The sequence below is a fragment of the Montipora capricornis genome, chromosome 1 (genome assembly GCF_036669925.1).
Source record: "Montipora capricornis isolate CH-2021 chromosome 1, ASM3666992v2, whole genome shotgun sequence".
Taxonomy (NCBI): domain Eukaryota; kingdom Metazoa; phylum Cnidaria; class Anthozoa; order Scleractinia; family Acroporidae; genus Montipora; species Montipora capricornis.
In genome coordinates, this window is record NC_090883.1 from 42,901,342 (window position 1) to 42,921,341 (window position 20,000).

The 20,000-nt window shown below is 40.9% G+C and overlaps 3 protein-coding genes across 3 annotated transcripts; 2 read left to right on the forward strand and 1 right to left on the reverse strand.

Annotated features, from left to right (window-relative positions):
- Nucleotides 1–2,658: 2,658 nt before the first annotated feature.
- On the forward strand, nt 2,659–4,238 carry LOC138053521 (uncharacterized). Its single transcript, XM_068900152.1, has one exon. The coding sequence runs from the start codon at nt 3,091–3,093 to the stop codon at nt 3,997–3,999; it is 909 nt and encodes a 302-aa protein (XP_068756253.1). The 5' UTR covers nt 2,659–3,090; the 3' UTR covers nt 4,000–4,238.
- Nucleotides 4,239–6,976: 2,738 nt separating this feature from the next.
- LOC138015129 (uncharacterized) lies at nt 6,977–8,618 on the reverse strand. Its single transcript, XM_068862058.1, has one exon. The coding sequence runs from the start codon at nt 8,237–8,239 to the stop codon at nt 6,977–6,979; it is 1,263 nt and encodes a 420-aa protein (XP_068718159.1). The 5' UTR covers nt 8,240–8,618.
- A 7,618-nt stretch (nt 8,619–16,236) lies between these two features.
- Nucleotides 16,237–17,592, forward strand: LOC138015138 (uncharacterized). The gene has a single exon (XM_068862069.1). The coding sequence runs from the start codon at nt 16,237–16,239 to the stop codon at nt 17,590–17,592; it is 1,356 nt and encodes a 451-aa protein (XP_068718170.1).
- The last annotated feature ends 2,408 nt before the right edge of the window (nt 17,593–20,000 follow it).

Genomic DNA, 20,000 nt, shown 5'->3' on the forward strand with positions numbered 1-20,000 from the left:
TGTCCACCGCTCACTTTTTTTTACTGCTCACTTTTTTTTAGCCCCTCACTTTTTTTTTCGCCGCTCACTTTTTTCCGCCGCTCACTTTTTTTCCGCCGCTCACTTTTTTACACCGCTCTCTTTTTTTTCCGCCGCTCACAATTTTTCCGCCGCTCACTTTTTTTTCCGCCGCTCACTTTTTTTTCCACCGCTCACTTTTTTTCCGCTGCTCACTTTTTTGACCGCTCCTCACTTCCGGCCACGTGAAAGCGAGGCAAACGAGTATCTTTACTACAACATGGCGGACGAAGAGCTGGCATCCGAGGTAGAAAAGGTATAAAACTTCACATTTTGTTGTGCTAGTTTTGACATTCAGATAGGTACATTATGTTCTTTTCAAGTGTAACGATAAATTATGTCTGTTTTATCATAGGTTTTTACTTTTCTGAGGGAAAAAAGAAAAGTGGACTTCGATGTTTGCGATAGGTTTCGGAAAGAAATGGTAAGCCTACGATATTTGAGTTGAACACCCGGGGTTGAACATAATACCAAATCCCGTAGTGAGTGCACTGTCTTTACTGACGTTCCACTACCTGAAGCCACCCAGAAACATGTAAGGGTAGATCTCCGTTAACAGTTATCATACACCTACTACTACTAAAACTACCACCACCACCACCACCACCAAATTGCTATGATTGATGGAATATCTGACTTAGATAGAACAAAACTCAGGGGCACCCAACGAGAATATAGTTAAAAACCACTTAAACATAGCATTGTTAAACGTATTTTAGTCTTAAATAAATAAATAAATAGTATTGCCAGTGCTAATCACCCTTACTTGCAGTCGAGGACTGAATTGCGAAGGGCGCGGCTCACGACATCGGACTGAAAGCATACAAAGGCGCCTCTGGCTGCCGCTATACAGTCCATGTTTGATGTCGGAGCACAGCACCACAGCTAGATGTTAATTAGCTGTGAGTCGATTTTGATGAGGGAGGAAAACCGGAGTACCCGGAGAAAAACCCTCGAGTCAGGTTGAGATCGACTGAAACTCAGCCCACATGCTAGCCGAGGCCAGAATTGAACCCCGGCTCGCAGTGGTGGGAGGCCCGATAGATAACCACTAAGCCACCCTGACTCCCCAAACGGTAGATATAGCCATATTTTTATCCCCTAATTTTTTTCATCTGTTCGGATTCCCTTGCTGAAAGTCTAGTGATCCGAAAATTATAGGGATCAAAACTTACCTTTTCGAAAATTTCAGCCAGAAAAAAGGCTCCCGAAAATTCTAGGTGACCTTTTTAGGGTAAAAATCCGTTAAAAATGGGCAATTACACCAATTTTTAGATGTTCGAAAATCCTAGGACAGGCAGGCAAGCAAGAAATTTTACAACAAATGTACCGAAAATTCTAGATCTCAAATCGTCTTCCGAACAGATATTTTCCGAAAATTAACGTTGGGTGCCCCTGAAAACTTTGCCTTTGCTGTTAGTTAAATAAACGACAGGCAGTCTATTGCAAACAGTACTTAGACCACGTGACGTTAGCCAAGGCCATAGTTGTATTCAAGCGATTATGAAAACAGTTTCTAGGAGGTAATGATTTGTCTCCTGACTACAATCTGCGATATACTGCAAACCATAGTTTCTGTTGCCTTTTTTATCTAGAGCCCTTCGAGTAATAACCTAATTAATAATGTAACCTTTAAAGGTAATTGTGTTGTACAAGCAGCTCTTCATTATTATTTTAGTTGTGACCTTTTTGCTTAATTGCCTCTTTATAGATGGATTTCACAGCTATAAGAAGTGCTAGTGATAAAGACTTTGAGGCTCTTGGTTTGAAACGAAGAGGAGATGTGCTTGCTTTGAAATCATTTGTTTCCAGCGGTGGAATAGCTGGGGGAAAAAATGAGGAAAGAAGTGAGAAAAAGAGAAAGCTCTTAGAATTATCTAAACAGCTTGTAAAGAAGTCAAGCAAAGGGAAGGCAAAGACACAGGAAACACCATCATCAAAGGAAAGAAAGCATCCACAGAAGTCTGCATTGAAGAAAATCCAAGTTGGATGGCATCATTACAACGAGGACTTAAAGCGCAATGTTGCTGTTCGCCTAGCAAAAGGAGGGGGCACAAGGGAGTTAATGGTTCCATTATCTACAACAGAAGATGATATGATTGATCTCCTGACAAATGTGTTTTTCCCTGAAGGATATTCAGTGCATGGATACACTCATGAATTAAACTCGCAGACTTTAAGTTTGAAGAAGTAATAGGTGATGAGTTCACATCACTGTCATGTTACATAGCAAAGTACAACTTAAGCAAAGTGAAGAAGTACCTCTTGTCAAGGTGTGTAGACATGAAAGGCATTGAGAAGAAAAAGAAAGTTCACTATGTCAGTGATGATGATGATGATGAGGCTGCTTTACTTACACCTGCTTATGAGAGCAAGCAGAATACCAGGACATCCTCGGCCGCAGCAACAGGCCTGTTGGGAGCATCTGAGGAGAGAGCAGCTCTAAAGGACAGTCAGTTAATGGAATATATTGATTCTTTGGAGAAGGATCAAGCAAAGGAATGTGCTGCACAAGAGCAAGCTAGAGAAGAACATGTACAGGCTAGACAGGAGGAACTACTTAGTCTGCGTAGCAGTAGAGCTCAAAGGGTGCCAGCTGAACCAGATGTGTGTGAACCACATATTACAGTGTCGGTGAGACATGTGTCACTAGGTGTCCACACCCGCAGATTCCCCAAAAGGAGTGATATGACATGTTGTGCCATCTATGACTGGGTAGGCTCGCTGAGCCTCACTCCTCAATACTTTACCCTTTCATCCTTCAGTGAACCAGTTGTGAATCCTTCCTTACCTGTTGAGTCAGTGGACCGTGTGATGCTGGCAATGGCAGAGTGCACTGAAGCACCTGCCTATCCAGATGAAGAAGTCTTATTTCAAGGATTTGGAGAAAACCCAGCAGATGCTGATGTTGACTACCCACTAGATGCTACTGTGCCTGATTTAAATATTATTTGCGAAACACCACCTCCATTTTTGATGGCCAATGATGAAATGTGAGTACCTAACATCTATGTGTAATTAACCATCACTACAATGCTTTGTTTTGATGAGTGGTTATTCACCCCGATATTCTGGAGACAGGTCCTACACGAGTACTTCGACGGGAGCTCTACATTTGTCCCGCGAGTCGGCCCAGGCATTGAGGAGTCGACAATGAGAACACTTGGTCAAATCATCAGCCATCAATATGTTCTCACAGGTATATTTCCAGTTCAGATCAATAAGGCCTTTGTTGTTGCTATGCTCTGTGGGCTGCAAGCACTCGACAACGAAGACCTCGTAGAGGCTTTCCTGGAGTACGTATCGGATAATGAATCCATGGCGTTAAAAGCAGCTCTGGCACAGTCAGAGCAGGGAGGGCTCTCTGATGAATCCTATGGTTTCTTAATAAATTTTTTTAGTGATTACCAAGTGAAAAAGAGGCCTTCGGCCACCAACCTAAAAGCTATTGTGGTCCAAGTGGCCAAAAATGAGTTGCTGTCAAGGCCTGCCATGGCAATGGATAGTATGAGGGAGGGCCTTCGCGACGGTGATTATAAAGATCTGTGGAAGTACTCAAAGGAGGATGTCTTTAAGGTATATGAGGTGATGCGCGTGACGCCACAGCGAGTTCTGTCGATGCTGTCTGAGGAGCCTTCTACACATGTGCACAAGTGCCGTCTACAGATCCTTTCCTACCTGAAGAAATACATCAGGTGCCTTAGCCGAAAGGAGCTTGAGCTGTTTCTTCGTTACATCACGGGGAGTTCCCTGCCAGTTGTCGAGAGTATCAAGGTTATATTTCATGTGAACGAGTTAGGCTGCCTACCCCATCCTATTGCACATACCTGTTCAGCTTCTATTGACCTTCCAGATGGTGGGTATGCAAGTTTTAACGATTTCAGAGTGCAAATGGACTCTCTCCTTAGCAATGAACTTTCATGGAATTTCACGTCAGTGTGAACTCACCCCTGCCTTGAACACAGACTTGTTAATTCTTACGTTCATCGCCTGAAAATGACGGACCGGCTCCGCTTATTTCCCTGCCGTAAACAAGCGATGCCATTTTTGACGGCCGATGCCATTGTTAGTATCGAAGCCTTCTTATTCGGTTAGCTTTCAATTAATTGTTAGGGTTAGCACCAGTTAAATACTCTAAAATTGCAACATTATAGCCTTGGGTTCGGTAGCGTAGAGGATAACTTGCAGTTGCTCTTAATCCATTGAACGTTCGATCAACTTTTAAAATTTTTGTTATTTCTTTTTTTATTCTACGTGACATACGCTGCTAATCTAGCCCTAGATTAAGTAATTTTTTCCTCATTTACAAACGCCAAAGTTAACAGTCCAAACGGCATCACTTGTTTACGAAAGGGAAAATTGCAGCTTCACAAATATTACAGGTTCGGAATCTTTCATTTGTGATCAATTTGTTGAATTTTGAAACAGTTATAGCGCTCAAGCTTGCGTGATATCGTCTCATTTTAGCCTACTCGGCCTTCGGCCTCGTCCACTAAGTATTAGGCGATATCATGCTCTCTTTCGCTCTATATAACTGTAAGTATTTTCCTTCAGCAGTTCCTTGTTTACGGTAAATACGGTCATGTTTGTGTGTCGTGACAATGAGCCCGTACTCGGCCGGATCTGAAAGCGGCTTAGACCATTAAAGAAACATACGGTTATAATTATCACGACAATTTGGGTTCGAGATTTCTGGCGCTGAGTTTGAGATTCAGTTGGTACAGTACTCGTTAGTTGATGTTGAGCTCGTTTAACTGAAACAAGATTGTTGGTGAAGACCTACGAGTTCATGATCTCGTTTCAGCCAGTGTAGGCGATGTTATTACCCCATTTAATTGCCTCAAGCAAACCTAATGTCAAGGTTTTGAAGACTTGCGTTATACCTCCACTATGACTCATTCGAAATGGAGTGAGTCGTAAGAGTTGTGGTTGTTTTTATACTAATACGCACGTTTCTTATCACTGAATAAAGTGTGTAGTCAATATGTGACAACTGTGAACGTGATCCATTTGGTCTGAGAGTAAACTTTCAACGAAAAATGGTGTTCCTAAGGGACTAGGAGTTTGTGTTTGATTGCAGTTTATCTGACGACCAATACGCAGTGCAATCGTTTTGCCTTGTGAATTGTGTTTGTTTGCCTCCATTCAAATACATTTTATAATAACATAAAGGAGAAAGAAAACAAAACTAATAAATTGTGTTTATCGTCTATTTCTTGCATCGATATTGGGGAAGGATGTTTGGGAAGGGCCCCTGGAAGATTTGTGGAAGATGAGGGTGGGATAATTCTGAGAATTGGTTCATGCTTAGCGTAAGAGTAAGTGGAAATTGTGCAAACAACCAGGCGCTGATTAAGGGTGCCGGGCTGGGCTTTGGATATCATATGAAGCAAGCCAGCTCAAAAGCTGCTTAATCGAGAAGTATCATGAGCACAGTGCCACGCAAGAAATTGGAGCGATCTGGTGATTGTGCTTAAAGGCGCTGTTACACTGTGCAATTTTTCGCGCAACTTGTCTTGAAATGCCAAAAACGTCGCTATACCAGTTGCAGAAACCGTTGCGTAAAGTACAATTGAGTTCTACTTTCCGCAACGGTTGCAACGAATTTTTAAAGCATTGCGTAGTGTAATATCTGTCCCCTGCAACTTGTATCGCTACGGTTTGCGGCAACAGTGTATTCAAATGTTCCCTTATCCTCATGTGATCATGGAAACGTTGCTTAGTGTAACCCCCGTAAAACAACTTGCTTCGTAAGGTGAGAACGTTTGTCGAAATGGCGTTGCGAGACATGCTGCACGCCGGAAAGATTACACAGTGTAACAGCGCCTTAAAGGATACAAATTCAAGGTTAGGAAAATATGTACTTATTATTGCCAACGAGCAAGCCGAGCGAAGACGCGAGGCTTGCGAGGCGGCCAGCTTAATGCCGTGCGAAGTATTGCAGCAGGCAGAAAAATTCTCGATCGTTGTATGAAAAGTGTAATGTAAGGCTGCGTAGTGTAATGTAAGATTCCCTGAAGATTTTAGTAGGTACCAATAAAAGCGAGTGTTTTGATGTGGGATGTCATTAGACAAACTTTCATGACGCGTGTGACTCTTGATGATCTTGTGCTCGGAGGTGAGTGAAAACACATTTTTTCCATTTCCCTGACCATTGTGTTGTGTACACTTGCCGAGCATTGCCCTCCTCCAAGCTACTCAGGGGGCTAGAAAGGGACACGTCTTACAGATGGTGGCTTCCTAAAAGCTGTGTGGAAGGCCCAAAGGTAGAAAGGGTAAAATTTTCACACTTTGAGCAAATGAAAGACATTTTCAGCTACCGGCTATGGTGCAAGATTGACAACCAGGCTTGTGCCCTGGCACGAATCAGACGAATCGCAGGGGTGGGGCTGGGCTCCTTTCATATTCGGCTAAAAAGGGGAAGAAATTCTCCCTTAGCTATGTGGTAACATAAGCAAAAAATAATAATGCATTTCACTTAGGAAATTCCACCACAGGTCGGATTCTTAAGTAGGTTTCACAATGCAACGCTAGGAGTGTCAGGATTCATTATGAATTCGGTCAATTTTAGTTCCACGTTTGTTTTTGTGTTTACCCACACTAACTTAAAGCCTCTGTCAGAATAGAAGCAATCTTTTACACGTCAGCGGAACTCACCCCGTTCTTCTCAAATTCCCTGCTGCCTAAGTACGTGTTCTAATTTATTTCATGGCATGACCAAACTGAGAGGCCATCAAGAAAGTAAGTAGCACGGAATGACCGGCAAATATCAACTAAGAAACTTATCGCACCCTTTTAAAATACCCTTTTCTGCGGACAACAAGATCGAACGCTAACTGTAAAAAAAAATTCAATGCCAAGTCTGACTTTGTGATGTTGCTGACTGACTGAGCCGACTATGTTAAACTTTCTTCTGTGGTCAGTTGCCTATGTCATCAATGTGGTCTAAGAGATCAAAGTACAGTTGAAGAGCTTCCTCTGCATTTGTTGGTTGCTCCAAGTCCTCGTCTTCTAGGATCATTTCGGCCAGTTGTTTAAAGTGTGGGGAACAGCCCTTTTCCTGCGGCCGTTCTGCATACATGTCTTCAGCAATTTCAATTTCATCCATGTCGACGGGGCTTGAATAATCTTGTGTAGCTACTGATTCTGGGACAAAGTAAAGAACATCAGGCTTTCCAGAGGGGCATTCTGCATTGACAGATGGTCGGATCCTGTGAAGATTCCATTCCTGGGCCACTTTATGTAGTTCCATTTGAATGACATCCATGAAACAGAAGTGAAGACATTCCCTTTGTATTACATCACTATCACTATACAACCCAGAATCTCGCAGGTCTTTGGAAAACTGTATCCACCACTGTGCACACCCTTTTCTGAGATGGCCCCACCACGCCTCTATTCTCTGGTTAGATGTTGATTTTCCAAACATGAAACTTTTCTCACCAGAAAAATCATCCCCAGCAGTTCTACGAAAGAAACGTTGGATGGCTGCTACGTTACAATTTTCAGTTCCTCTGTCTCCCCTTACAACTCGAGCAGTTCCCTCTATCTGTCGGACACAATCTAAATAACACTGTGCGACTATGCACGGATCATTATTTGATGAAGCAACTTCCAACCATAAAATCCTTCGGCTGAAACCGTCTATAGCACCGTGAACACAGAATCCAAATGGTTTGAGTTTATCGTACCCGTCTATATGCCAGAGGTAATTTGGACCTTTACATCGGTACACTCTTCTTCGTAGTCTCTGTCGTGAACGCAGTTCCACACCTTCTGGATCAAATATTCGTAACGTGTGGCGAACGACTTCTCTAGTAGTAGCCAGTCGGTGATGATTAACCAGCCTTTGATGCATTGCTCTATACCCAAGTAAACTTCCGCTCCCTCTCAGCTCTGCCTCCACTGCCTCGACAACCTCCTCTAGATCACTCAGGTTCTGACGTCTTGTGCACCCCAGCCTCCTCAAGATTCGTTTCAATTGACTCAACCTTATCCGGATACCGTGAATACAAGCTAAAAATGAGGCTATTTCTGGAGCAGTTAGTCCTAGATCGAAATAGCCTCGTATGATTTCGTCGCGTGTTTGTAGGTCACCTCGTACTGCTGGAGAGTAATTTGGAAGCATTGCTGAAGTGCAAGACCAGTTAAGAGCTAATGAAAGCAAGAGGATGAAACCCATAGCTTCATAAAAGCATCAAAATGAACTTAATAACTTTTACCCAGACGCCATGTCGCATGTGCTTAGCTACACCAGTTCGCTTTCAACTCACCACCAAGATACTTAGGAACAGAGGAAAACAAGACATACACTGAAAAATGAGGAGCAGGAAAAAAAAGTGAGCGGCGGAAAAAAAAGTGAGCGGTGGAAAAAAAAGTGAGCGGCGGAAAAAAAAAATAGTAACGGAAAAAAAAAGTGAGGGGCGGAAAAAAAAGTGAGCGGCGGAAAAAAAAAGAGCGGCTAAAAAAAAGTGAGTGAGCGGTAGCAAAAAGTGAGCGGCGGACAAAATCAAGACTACAAAAAGAGAGCAGAGACACTTGTCTCTCACGAAAAAGGGGAGAAGAAGTAAATGTCCCTTTAAAAGCACCGTAGAAATTACAGTGTTTGTATGGGAATCCGATAGCAAATAACTTCTTCCAAAATTGAATTTTACACAATTTGTGAATCAAAACGTTAAAATACTAGGTAGAAGATTGTATTCACCAAGTTTGAAGGATGTAGCTTTCCTATAAGTCGCTGAGTTATTTTTTTTTTATTTTCCATACATTTGTCTTTAATTTTTTCCCGCGAACCGCGTCTAGACGTTTGTCTACCCAGCCAAATTTAGAGACAAATGTGTGGAAAATCCAAAAAATTAACTGAGCGTCTTCTAGCCAAGCTACATCCTTCAAACTTGGTGAATACAATCTTCTACCTTGTATTTTAACGTTGCGATTCAGAAATTGTAAAAAATTTAATTTTGGAAGAAGATATTTGCTATCGGATTCCCATACAAACACTGTAATTTCTGACCGCTTTGCCTACCCGTCAAGATGGCGTCGAAAACCGTGATAAGGCCTATTCTGGTAGTGCAAGAGTCTAATGTTTCTTCCGAGTTCAACTCTGATTTAGTTGTCAGACTGTGCTTTTCTGTAACTATAACAACCCAGAAGGAAGGATATTATCGACCATTCATTATCCGCAAGACATGCGAAAGGTCTGTGAAAAATCATAGTTAGTAGAGGGGACTGGTTATGAAACTCGGCAAACTTCAAAGACCCGTCACGTGACTCTGACCGTGCACAAGTTCGGCACTCCGACGACTCGCTTATGACTCTGATAGTGATGTATTTCAATAACTCGCTTACGATTTGGAACACCGAGATGAACGCGATCAATAGACAAAAAAGTATCTCTCTGACAGACTGATGGAGTACGCACGTGGGCCATGCAGGGAGAACATGATACGCAAAGCGGAAAAGTCTTCAAAGGGAGTGATGCACTGAATACGTCAATCACATGAAATGAACAATCAAAACAGCAGTAAAATGAGATGTATTTCTGTTCGCCTTTATTGGACCCTTATTAGCCATAAATGGCCATTATTATGATCATTAGGGACCTTAAGATCTACGACGGCGACGTCAACGAAAACGTCACCTCAAAATAAAACTTTGCTTTATTATAAGTCTTTCGCGATTATTCCATCTCGTATGGACGAAGTATCCTAAAAATAAATTGGTACGAGCGATTTCAGAGTGAAATTAGAGAATGAAAGATTCTCTGTTGTATGTTCACGTTGTCGTTAAAACCTAAAATTTGGTGATTTCATGTCGTTGTCATGCAGAGAACCGCAAAAATATGAGCAATAATCCGTGCCGCACGTGCAGCACGATTACTTATGCTCTTTTAACCAATGATATTACTGTTTTGCGGCGTTGTCGTCGACGTCGTCGTCGTAGATCTTAAGCTCCCTATTATTAAGTAATTACGACGAATTGTGTTCGTGCAAATGTTTCGCATTACGCAGAACATTCACAATTCTGAAATTCGCTGTCGGCCAGTCTTGACATTTGTGTCGCTTTCGCTAATTCGTTGCAATAGTCTGTCGGTCGTCGCCATTTCGTGGCTATCATATCGCCGGTTCAAGGCCATGTCGCTTGTCGGAATTTACCCCTAACAGGGCCTCAAATATCGTGCAAGCCGAATGGCGCCGAGGAGATGAAATTGTTCATGATCTTGATTGCATGGAAAATGGATTGGGGCAGAAGTGCAGTTCTTGAGCTTTTGATTGGGATAAATAAATTGTCTGCATCGTCGGTTTTGTCTTTCTACTGATAGCATCCATTGCCGGATTAGCATTAGTTGCGCTAGTGGCAATTACCTTGATTAAAGTAAAGCGTCATTGCTTCAACTGCACCGGCGATTTCTATTAGCGAAGACTTCTAAACGCCCTCACTGAAACTCCACGCTCCTGCAAATATTTTTTAAGTTCTGCGATATTCATTGTGTGGAAGTCCTTCTTTAATAGGCATCTGCTTAGACATGCTGACCCTGGAACTGTAGCAAACAGGACTGCTTGCTGTTGTTATATGGACTGATTCAGCGTTTTCGAGTTAAGGCTCAATGTGAGAGGCGGCTCGATGTACACACACTCACATCAAATTTATGCGGTTTTAGTACCGACCTCGAAGTGCACAAATATATAACAATTGAAAGAGATGAAGCTATTCGTAATAACCAAATCTAAGGAATGCATTTCGTTTCCGTCCGCCTAGGGATCGAAGATGTTGAAAACCCCATAAATCCTGTCGAAGACGGAAGTAAGAGTGTAAAACTACTGCGTCCCACATCAAATGCTAATCATCGAAGTGACTTGTGTCTTTGTTGCATCATTTCCATGTCCAACGCAAAAAGAAACTAACATTTCACATCTGCTCGCCACGCCATCTCACTATGTGTTATATGTCAGATCTTCTCGAATGTCCGAACTTTCGAGGTTTGTTTACATCAGAAGTCACGTGACACTACACGTGAAAGCTAGCGCTCAGAAGGTCAATTTCTCCTCTATGTAGTCTATACCTTTCATTTGCCTCGAAATTTCAAACTTTCATGTATCACTTATGTTAATGTCGTTAAAAAAAGGTTGCTGTTAATGTTGCAACACAACAACAAAAACTAACTTTCCGTGACTTAAATATCAAATACCCTATATTGTTAACTTATCATACTACATTTGTGTTGTACATATAAGTCTTTGTGAAGCTGAGCCTTCATTTCTGTTAATGTTGAAATTAATAACACTCAAATTTCCCCGCAAATTTCACTGACAGCCCGGCGGGTCTAAAACACAGGTCACATTCCACAGGTCACTCGTTGCAGGTCATTGTTTTACCTTTGTAAAAGTGACCCAAAACCCTCAATTTGACTAACCCTAGGCCTAAAAACCCTAATTAGGCCTAGCGTCAGCCACATTGCGGGCTAGGATTACTTTCCAAAAGTTAAAACAATGACCTGCAACGAGTGACCTGTGGAATGTGACCTGTGATTTAGACCCGCCGCTGACAGCCTTATCAGCTTATGTATAATGAACATTAACTGAGCATTTAAGTAACTTTTTGGGGGAAGACCAAGCATTTTATAAGGCCTGTTCCAAACGTCGTGCTACTGCCGTGCCAAACTCAAATGAATTTGGCTTGGCAGTGGCACGACGATGGCATGGCAGCGGTTTCAAATGTCGAACCTAATACAGTCGGGCGAAACAAACCATCCATCTAGCGTAATAGTATGCAGATAATGCAAAATACATTAAATTAATTTATGAATTGAGTTCGGCGCAACAATAGGTCACTTCGGAAAATAACATAATACTCTGTTTGTCCACCCAGATTTTGCTTAAGCATTGTATCCTGTTTCTCCTTGGACTTACAATGGTCCTAAGAGAAAACAAAAGCAATGCTTATTCAAAATTTGGGGGGACAAACAAAGAGTATTATAGTGTTTTCTGAAGTGGCCTATAGCACGCCGTTTGAAACCAAGTCGTGCTACTGCCGTGCTAAGTAGTCGTGCCGAACCTAAGTCAGCCGTGCCGCGCTTAATGGTTTCAAACGGCGTGCTACTACTATGGTCGTCCAAATGTTTCAATATTCGTTAAATTCTATTCGCTGTCGCTAAATTCCATTCGCTGTCGCTAAAACTCATTCGCTGTCGCTAAGACTCATTCGCTGTCGCTAAATTTCATTCGCTATCGCTAAATTTGCATTCGCTGTCGCTAAATTTCATTCGCTGTCGCTAAAAATTAACCGCTTCACTGCGTGCAGACAATGACAAAACACGTACGAACAGCAAGACAGAAGTTAAGAACCTTCGGGTAGCCATCTTTGAACAGGCCGTAATACCCGGACGGCCTGGAAACGAATTGCGTGAGGGTCGGCCTTGGAGGTTTCTAACAATATTTTACAACAGCGAAGTTGATGTAGCAGTGAAGAATACTGTTAAATGTCAGCAAATATTATGTTTTCATTTTAGCAAATGCAAAGTAAGTTAATTCAGTGCTAACGAAGGAACATTTGCAACAGCGAATAAGTTTTAGCCATAGCTATTGAGTTTTAGCGACAGCAAATGAGTTTTTGCGACAGCGAATGCGGTTTAGCGACAGCGAATATAATTTAGCGAATATTGAAACATTTGGACGACCATATGCTACTGCTGTGCTTAGATCGAAATAACAATTTCCTTTGAGTTCGTCACGGCAGTAGCACGACGTTTGGAACAGGCCTTTAATGGGGAACAAGGAGCATTAATTAAAATGGAGCAATTTAGTGGCAAAAGAAAAGCACAATGTACAGCCTAACTGAGACGGCTATACTAATTACACAGCGTCTAGATATAGATGCAAGTGTTATGCAATAGCCTTAATTATAAAACCCTCTGTTGTGACATCATTATAACAACTCGACTTGACCATGGTTAATCTAGCATTAAAAAAAATTCAATATCAATGATTTTTGACTCATGGATTGCAGGTTTCTCGACCGTACTATAGTGCTTTTTGTGATAGAATGTTCCGGCCTACATCTCGGACAGGTATATTTGTAATTATTTGAGCCCAAAGTAAAAATAATAATACATTTTATTATATAAACACCAATGAAATACCAAGTGAGCATGATATTTTCACACGTGAAAACGACTACTGTTGCTATGGTTACGTATGAAAATCGCGCCTTTCGATGCCTTTCGTGAAATGATCTAGTATTTCATTGGTGTTTATATAAAAAATAGAATATTACATGGCCGCTTGGAGATACGAAATATCTCTTCTCGTGTTGAAAAATGTTTCACTCGCTCGTTGCGCTCACTCATGAAATGATTTTCAACACTCGAAGAGAAATTTCGTATCTCCGCGCGGCCATGTAATATCCTCTATTATTATATAGATACTGATGAAATACCAGGATTACCCCTTTTACTGAAAAATCATATCTTCACCGCACGCAGTGAACATATCATTTTTATCTTTCACATATGAGAATATAGATGTCATCATGCTAACGAACACGATTATCCAATAAAAAGCGAGCTTCCTCTTCATTGTAAGATACTTTTGTGCTTTATCATAATTCTCCTCTACTACATTAACATTTTTATTGCCAAATTTTACATTATCATGATTTGTTTGTCATAAATTTCATATCTTGTCTCATGTTACACAAAGTTGACTGAATAGAAGGTAATGTGAAGTGCTAGATTTCTATCCCATATGAACCATGTGAACGTTAGTCCTACTGATGGAAATGGACCCACACAAGGACAGAGAAAAACTCTGACCAGGGTGGGAATTGAACCCACGACCTTCGGGTTAGATCTCTGCCGCTCTACCGACTGAGCTACAAGGTCAGACGGGAGCAGGCCGTGGGAACTTAAGATGTTAAAGTCACGGCAATGAACATGTACAAGTACAAGGAAGGGTTACGTTAATACAATATAAGTGCTACAAGGCCAATGTTTGTATTAACGTAACCTTTCCTTGTACTTGTACGTGTTCATTGCCGTGACTTTAACATCTTAAGTTCCCACGGCCTGCTCCCGTCTGACCTTGTAGCTCAGTCGGTAGAACGGCGGAGATCTAACCCGAAGGTCGCGGATTCAATTCCCACCCTGGTCAGAGTTTTTCTCTGTCCTTGTGTGCGCCCATTTCCATCAGTAGGGCTAACGCTCACGTGGTTCATACATGTATGAGATAGAAATCTAGCACTTCACATTACACTCTATTCAGTCAACTCTGTTTAAAATATAAGTTCATGTTACACAACATGCGTGTTTTAGGGGTTGGTGACCCTCTTTCATCAGTTTCAAAATTGAGTAAAACAAGTTGTCTTAAATCTGGACATTTCATCAATATCTATATAATAAACAGAACATTACATGGCCGCGCGGGGATACGAATTTTATCTTCATTATTGTTTGGTTCTAACACGAAATTAATGCATGACGTTTTATGAGGCATACGTAACAATGCTTTATGTAATAGATTAATAAGATCGTTGAAGCCGACATTACTAGTGGCAGATTTGAGAGACACCAATGAGTATGTAAATATCGTTCTTTGTTAATGTCTATTAATCCCGGCATTTGTTAACTACAAGTCTAATCTTTTGAAAGATTTCGAATACTTTCCGGTAAACAAGATGATTGAGTAAACAGTGAAATATTTGGAGCCTTGGCGATTGTTGCGACTAGCAGTTCATTCGAAATCCAAGTATAATGGCGGAAGACGTCCTGAAGATACGTAGAAGCGCGAAGACAAGATTCACGAGAAAAAAGAACGAATTCTTCAAGGCGATAGCTGAAAATAAAGGCACTGAGATCCTGAGAACAAAGTTTAAAGAGCTTACCGAGGGCTGGTCTACAGTGGAAGGTAAGCATGACATTTATTTAATGTACCTATCTGAGCAGGAGATTGCGACAAATGAAAAATGGATCGATGAACTACAAGAAGAATATAATAGAGCATCGGGGTACACGCAAAGTATGAAAATGAAAATTGAACAAATTAAAAGGAAAAGGAAGAATTGAACCGCCAGCATATGATGAAACTTCGAGAAGAAGAGTTTCAAAGGATAGTTCAACAGACCATTATAAAGAAGAAATCCGCGGTAGCAATCTTTGAGGCACTTGTCGAACATGTTAAAAATGTGATTGAAACGAGAGCGGATGACGAAAACGCAGGGATAGCGTTGCGCAAAACTGAAAAGGATATCGAGCTTACGCTAGCAGACTGTAAGAGCGCGCACAATAAATTACTTGAGATATTAAACGAGGTCACAGCTGAAAATGAGATCGAATGGATTCGAAGAATTCAAACATGTTACAATGAGACAATTGAAACAATTCAAACTTTCACCGCCACGACAGAAAACAGAAATAACGCCAGACAAAATTGTGCACTTCGCATGGAAAAGGCTAAAATGCCATCTTTTAATGGAACAATCAGAGAATATCCACAATTTAAGCAGGATTTTCAAAAACAAGTGATGCCAACATTGGATAAAAGCAGCGCGTGCTACATTCTACGCTCGTGCTTGGAAAGGGAACCAGCGGAAACAGTAAAAGGCGTAGATGATGATATCAAAGAGATGTGGAAACGACTCGACGAAAAATACGGAGATCCAGTTAAATTAACGGACGCAATCATTAATACAATTCAAAACATAAGACCCATTAAAGAGGGGGAGAACAAAAGATTCATAGAATTGGTTGATGCTGTCGAAGATGGATATAAAGATCTGAAAAGACTTGGATTGAAATGAGAAATCACAACCACAAGTTCAGTTAGCATAATTGAAAGAAAACTACCTGCTAATATAAAAAGGGAATGGGCTAAATTGGTTAGCGCAGACAATAGCGTGGTAAACAAAACCGACAAATTTCCAAGCCTTCTTAACTTTCTCCTCAGCCAGAAAAGAGCAATTGAATATGATACAACAGAGCTACGACTTACTACTACCTCAACAATAAAAGGCTTAGCACATTATGCAAAAACAAATAAAGATTCAGTAGAAAGACGAGAAGACTGACCCGTCCCCAAAATAGTAAATGTTTATTCCACAGGGAATCAGATAATTGGACTACAAAATCGCTTTGGAAGATGCATTGGTGGAACACACCCCTTTATCAAGGAAACGACACGAAAGCACATGCTCGATCACATAAATGTCAACACAGCAATTGTCCGAGTTGAAGATTTCTGTAACATAGAGAACATTGGGATCGGATGTTCACCCCGCTGCGGTGGATGTAAGTGTGGGAAATACTCCTTAGGAGCCCAAAACTTCACAATAAAGGAAGAAAATCGTATAAACATAACAACTTTCTTTAATTATATGGACACTGGAAGACCACCAGACACGTATGTAATACAAAGAGTGTCATTTGGAGACAAACCATCAGGGACGATCGCCACTGTTGCATTGAGAAAAACAGCAGAAATGAGAGCGGATAGATATCCCGAAGCGACTCAGGTCATCAAAGAAAACACGTATATGGATGACATAATAGAGAGTGTTCCCACCAAAGAAAAAGCGACAAAACTCGCTAAGGATATAGAAGCCTTACTTGACGAAGGAAACTTCAAAATGAAAGAGTGGATTTTCACCCATGATAGAATTGATATACTCAAAACTATACCCAACGACAAATGCTCTAATACGGAAAGGGGGTTGGGAGTTGTTTGGAACCCAGTTCAAGACGAATTTGTATATAAGATGCACCTTCGAACCACATCCAAGAAACAACCAAACGATAAGACTCATGATAATGACAGCAACCCAACGAAAAGAATAATTCTATCACAAGTGAATAGCATTTATGATCCTCTTGGTTTAACAGGACCATTTACAGTCAGAGCAAAGATTTTGATGAGGGAACTATGGGGAATCGAAAATAAACTAGGTTGGGATGATGCAATTCCTGAAAGGTACAAACAATACTGGAAACAATTTTGCCAGGATATGCAGGAAATGAACAACATCAAATTCAAGAGATGTGTGAAACCAAAGGATGCAACAAGTGAACAACCGACGTTAATCATCTTCAGTGATGGATCCAGCAACGCCTTTGGTGCCTGTGCATATGTAAGATGGAAACTCAATAATGGACGATATAGCTGCAGACTTATACTATCAAAAAATCGACTCGCACCGATAAAAAAGATGTCCATTGATAGAACTGAACTGTGTGGAGCTTTGTTAAACTCAAGACTAAAAGCATTTCTACTCACACAATGTAGATACAAGTTCGTAAAGTGTTACCACATCGTGGACTCCCAAATAGTGCATAGCATGATACAGAAAGAACCGAACGGATTTGATACCTTCGCCGCAACCCGCGAAGGAGAGATACAACAGAATACAAACCCCAAAGAATGGTTTTGGATGGAAAGTAAATATAACATAGCAGATTGGTTAACTCGTGGTAAGAAACCTAATGAAATAAACATGGACAGCGCCTGGCAAAATGGACCCAGCTTCCTTGAGTTGCCCGAATCCGAATGACCAATACACAAGACACTGACAAAGGAGCAACTTCCTGAATTAATCAAAATAGTATCCACAAAACCTTTCAGTAGAGATGACAAGGACACAATGGCGTCAAGAATCAACATCGACAGATATTCAGATTTTGGAAAACTAATCAGAGTGACAGCCGGAATTTTGACGATGTACCAAAGAAAACCGAAATCTTCCTTCAAATATAATTCGAAGCTAGTTCAACTACTGCTACCGCAGTGTCGCTGTGACGTAGTCGATGAATAATAAATTCGAAGCTAGTTCAACTACTGCTACCGCAGTGCCGTAGTCGATGAATAATGAAATCTTAGTTGAACAACTGCTACCGCAGTGTAAGTGTACTTAACCGAACCAAAAAATGAAAGCTAAATTTTTACGAGAGTGCTTAGGCCTAATCACTGAAACGAGCGCTTAGGCTTAATCAGTAAACGAGTGCTTTCTTCACACAGCATTGCAACACGACTGCGGCACTGCGGGAGCAGTATTTTAAGTTAGATATTTTGTGGGCCGGGTATTCTGCAATCTAGCCTCAAAATTGATCTGTCGTGCTGTTTCAGATTGGTTTTCTTTCTTTCATTTCGAAAATTAACTATCCTGCCTTGTTTGTTCTTTGTTATTTCATCCAGGTGACGTCGCTGAGTGGAGTTTCCTCGGCGATATCGATACGGGAGTTGTTTACTCACGCAAGCCAACATATCTAGACTCGGCTTGTGTTTAGTGCGGATTGCACTGAAGCTAAGACGCTTTCGCAAGCCCACATTCATTGCAATTGGCTTTAAATCCGGTGCGCGTTGCACCACATACCTCACAAGTATCTCACAAGCTATCACAAACCAGTATTTATCGGCTTGAATTAAATGTCGGTGTGGGTTACACCCCAAACTGAAAGAGTTATTTTACTCTAAAAAATAGTGGCATTGAATAAGTTTGCCGACGATACTACTCTTTTATGCAATGATTGCAATTCGGTCAATTGAGCTATCAGGGTTCTTAATTCCTTTGGAAATCTATCTGGCCTCAGGCTGAACCCGTCAAAAACCAAAGCCCTTTGGTTAGAGTCAAGAAATCGCAAGGACAAACTCTTTAACTTTAAGTGGCCCAAAGAACCGCTTAAAATCCTTGGAACCTAAATTTCCTACGATGAGAAACAAAATGAGGAATTCAATTTTAAAGGCAAGATGCAAAAACTTGACACCATTCTTGGCATATGGAACTTTGGGAACCTCACTCTTTTTGGTAAGTGTCTTATAACGAAATCCCTTGGCATCTCACAGCTAGTTCACCCGCTTTCAACACTCGATTTCCCAACACAATTGGTTCGAGCTGTTAATTCAAGCGTTTTTAAATTTATCTGGAAAAATCGAAGAGACAAAATTAAACGCAAAATTATGGTCTAAGACTGTAACAAGGGCGGCCTACGTGCCCCAAGTATTGAGACCATGGCCAAATCACTTAAACTGGCATGGATATCCAGGTTCTTACAAAGTATACCTGCGCATGACGGCGAATCATGGAAGGTCATTCCCAACCACTTTCTCGATAAATACGGTGGATTGAACTTCCTGCTACGTTGTAATTATGACAAGAATTTTCTTGATAAGATGTGCCTTCCTTACTTCTGTAAGTTGATATTACTACATTTCTTAGAACTTATAATTTCTTATAATACTCAGTTTTGCCGGTTTGTATTATTCAACAATAAAGATATTTTAATTGGTGGCCTTTCATTCTTTTATAGAAGTTGGTTGAATAAAAATGTCTTTCTTGTTCAAGATCTTTTAGGAGATGATGGTAAGGTACTCTCTTACTCGGAATTTTTTAGGAAATTTCGACTGAACGGTAATTTCTGACAATACATGCAAGTTGTTTCTGCGATTCCTAAGGATTTGATCGAGGACGCACGGAGACACCACATTGATAAAACTAGTATTTTGTCCAAAAGCTCCTTCCAGCTCTCAGCGGACCTTTCATTAGATTTACTTAAAATGAAAAATAGAAATTACTACTGGCTCTTGATTAGTAAAGATCAACAGGAAATAAACGCTAACATGAAATGGGAAAGAGACTTCCTTCCTGAAAAAATACTTGCAAGGCATCATTTCTCCCGTGTGAAAAATATTTGCAGAGATAACAAACTAAGAGAATAGGCCACGTGAACTAAGAGGTCATTTGACATCGTTTTTATGTATTTGAAAGTTAAATGATTTTGCCTTCGAAAAACTATTAGTGGGTCATCTCTTAAACAAAATAATAGTGATTTGGTTTTTCAAACCCGCACCATTTGCTTAAAATGAGAAAGTCCGTAGCTGGTCACGTGACCAAAACTTGATTTTTTAAAACTATGAATTACCGCTTTCTGACACAAATTTTGCACTTGAACTTCAAGGAAAATG

Bases quoted from the DNA above. Each gene is read 5' to 3' on its own strand.
- LOC138015138 (XM_068862069.1), top strand. From the start codon at position 16,237: ATGCTCGATCACATAAATGTCAACACAGCAATTGTCCGAGTTGAAGAT.
- LOC138053521 (XM_068900152.1), top strand. From the start codon at position 3,091: ATGCTTTGTTTTGATGAGTGGTTATTCACCCCGATATTCTGGAGACAG.
- LOC138015129 (XM_068862058.1), bottom strand. From the start codon at position 8,239: ATGGGTTTCATCCTCTTGCTTTCATTAGCTCTTAACTGGTCTTGCACT.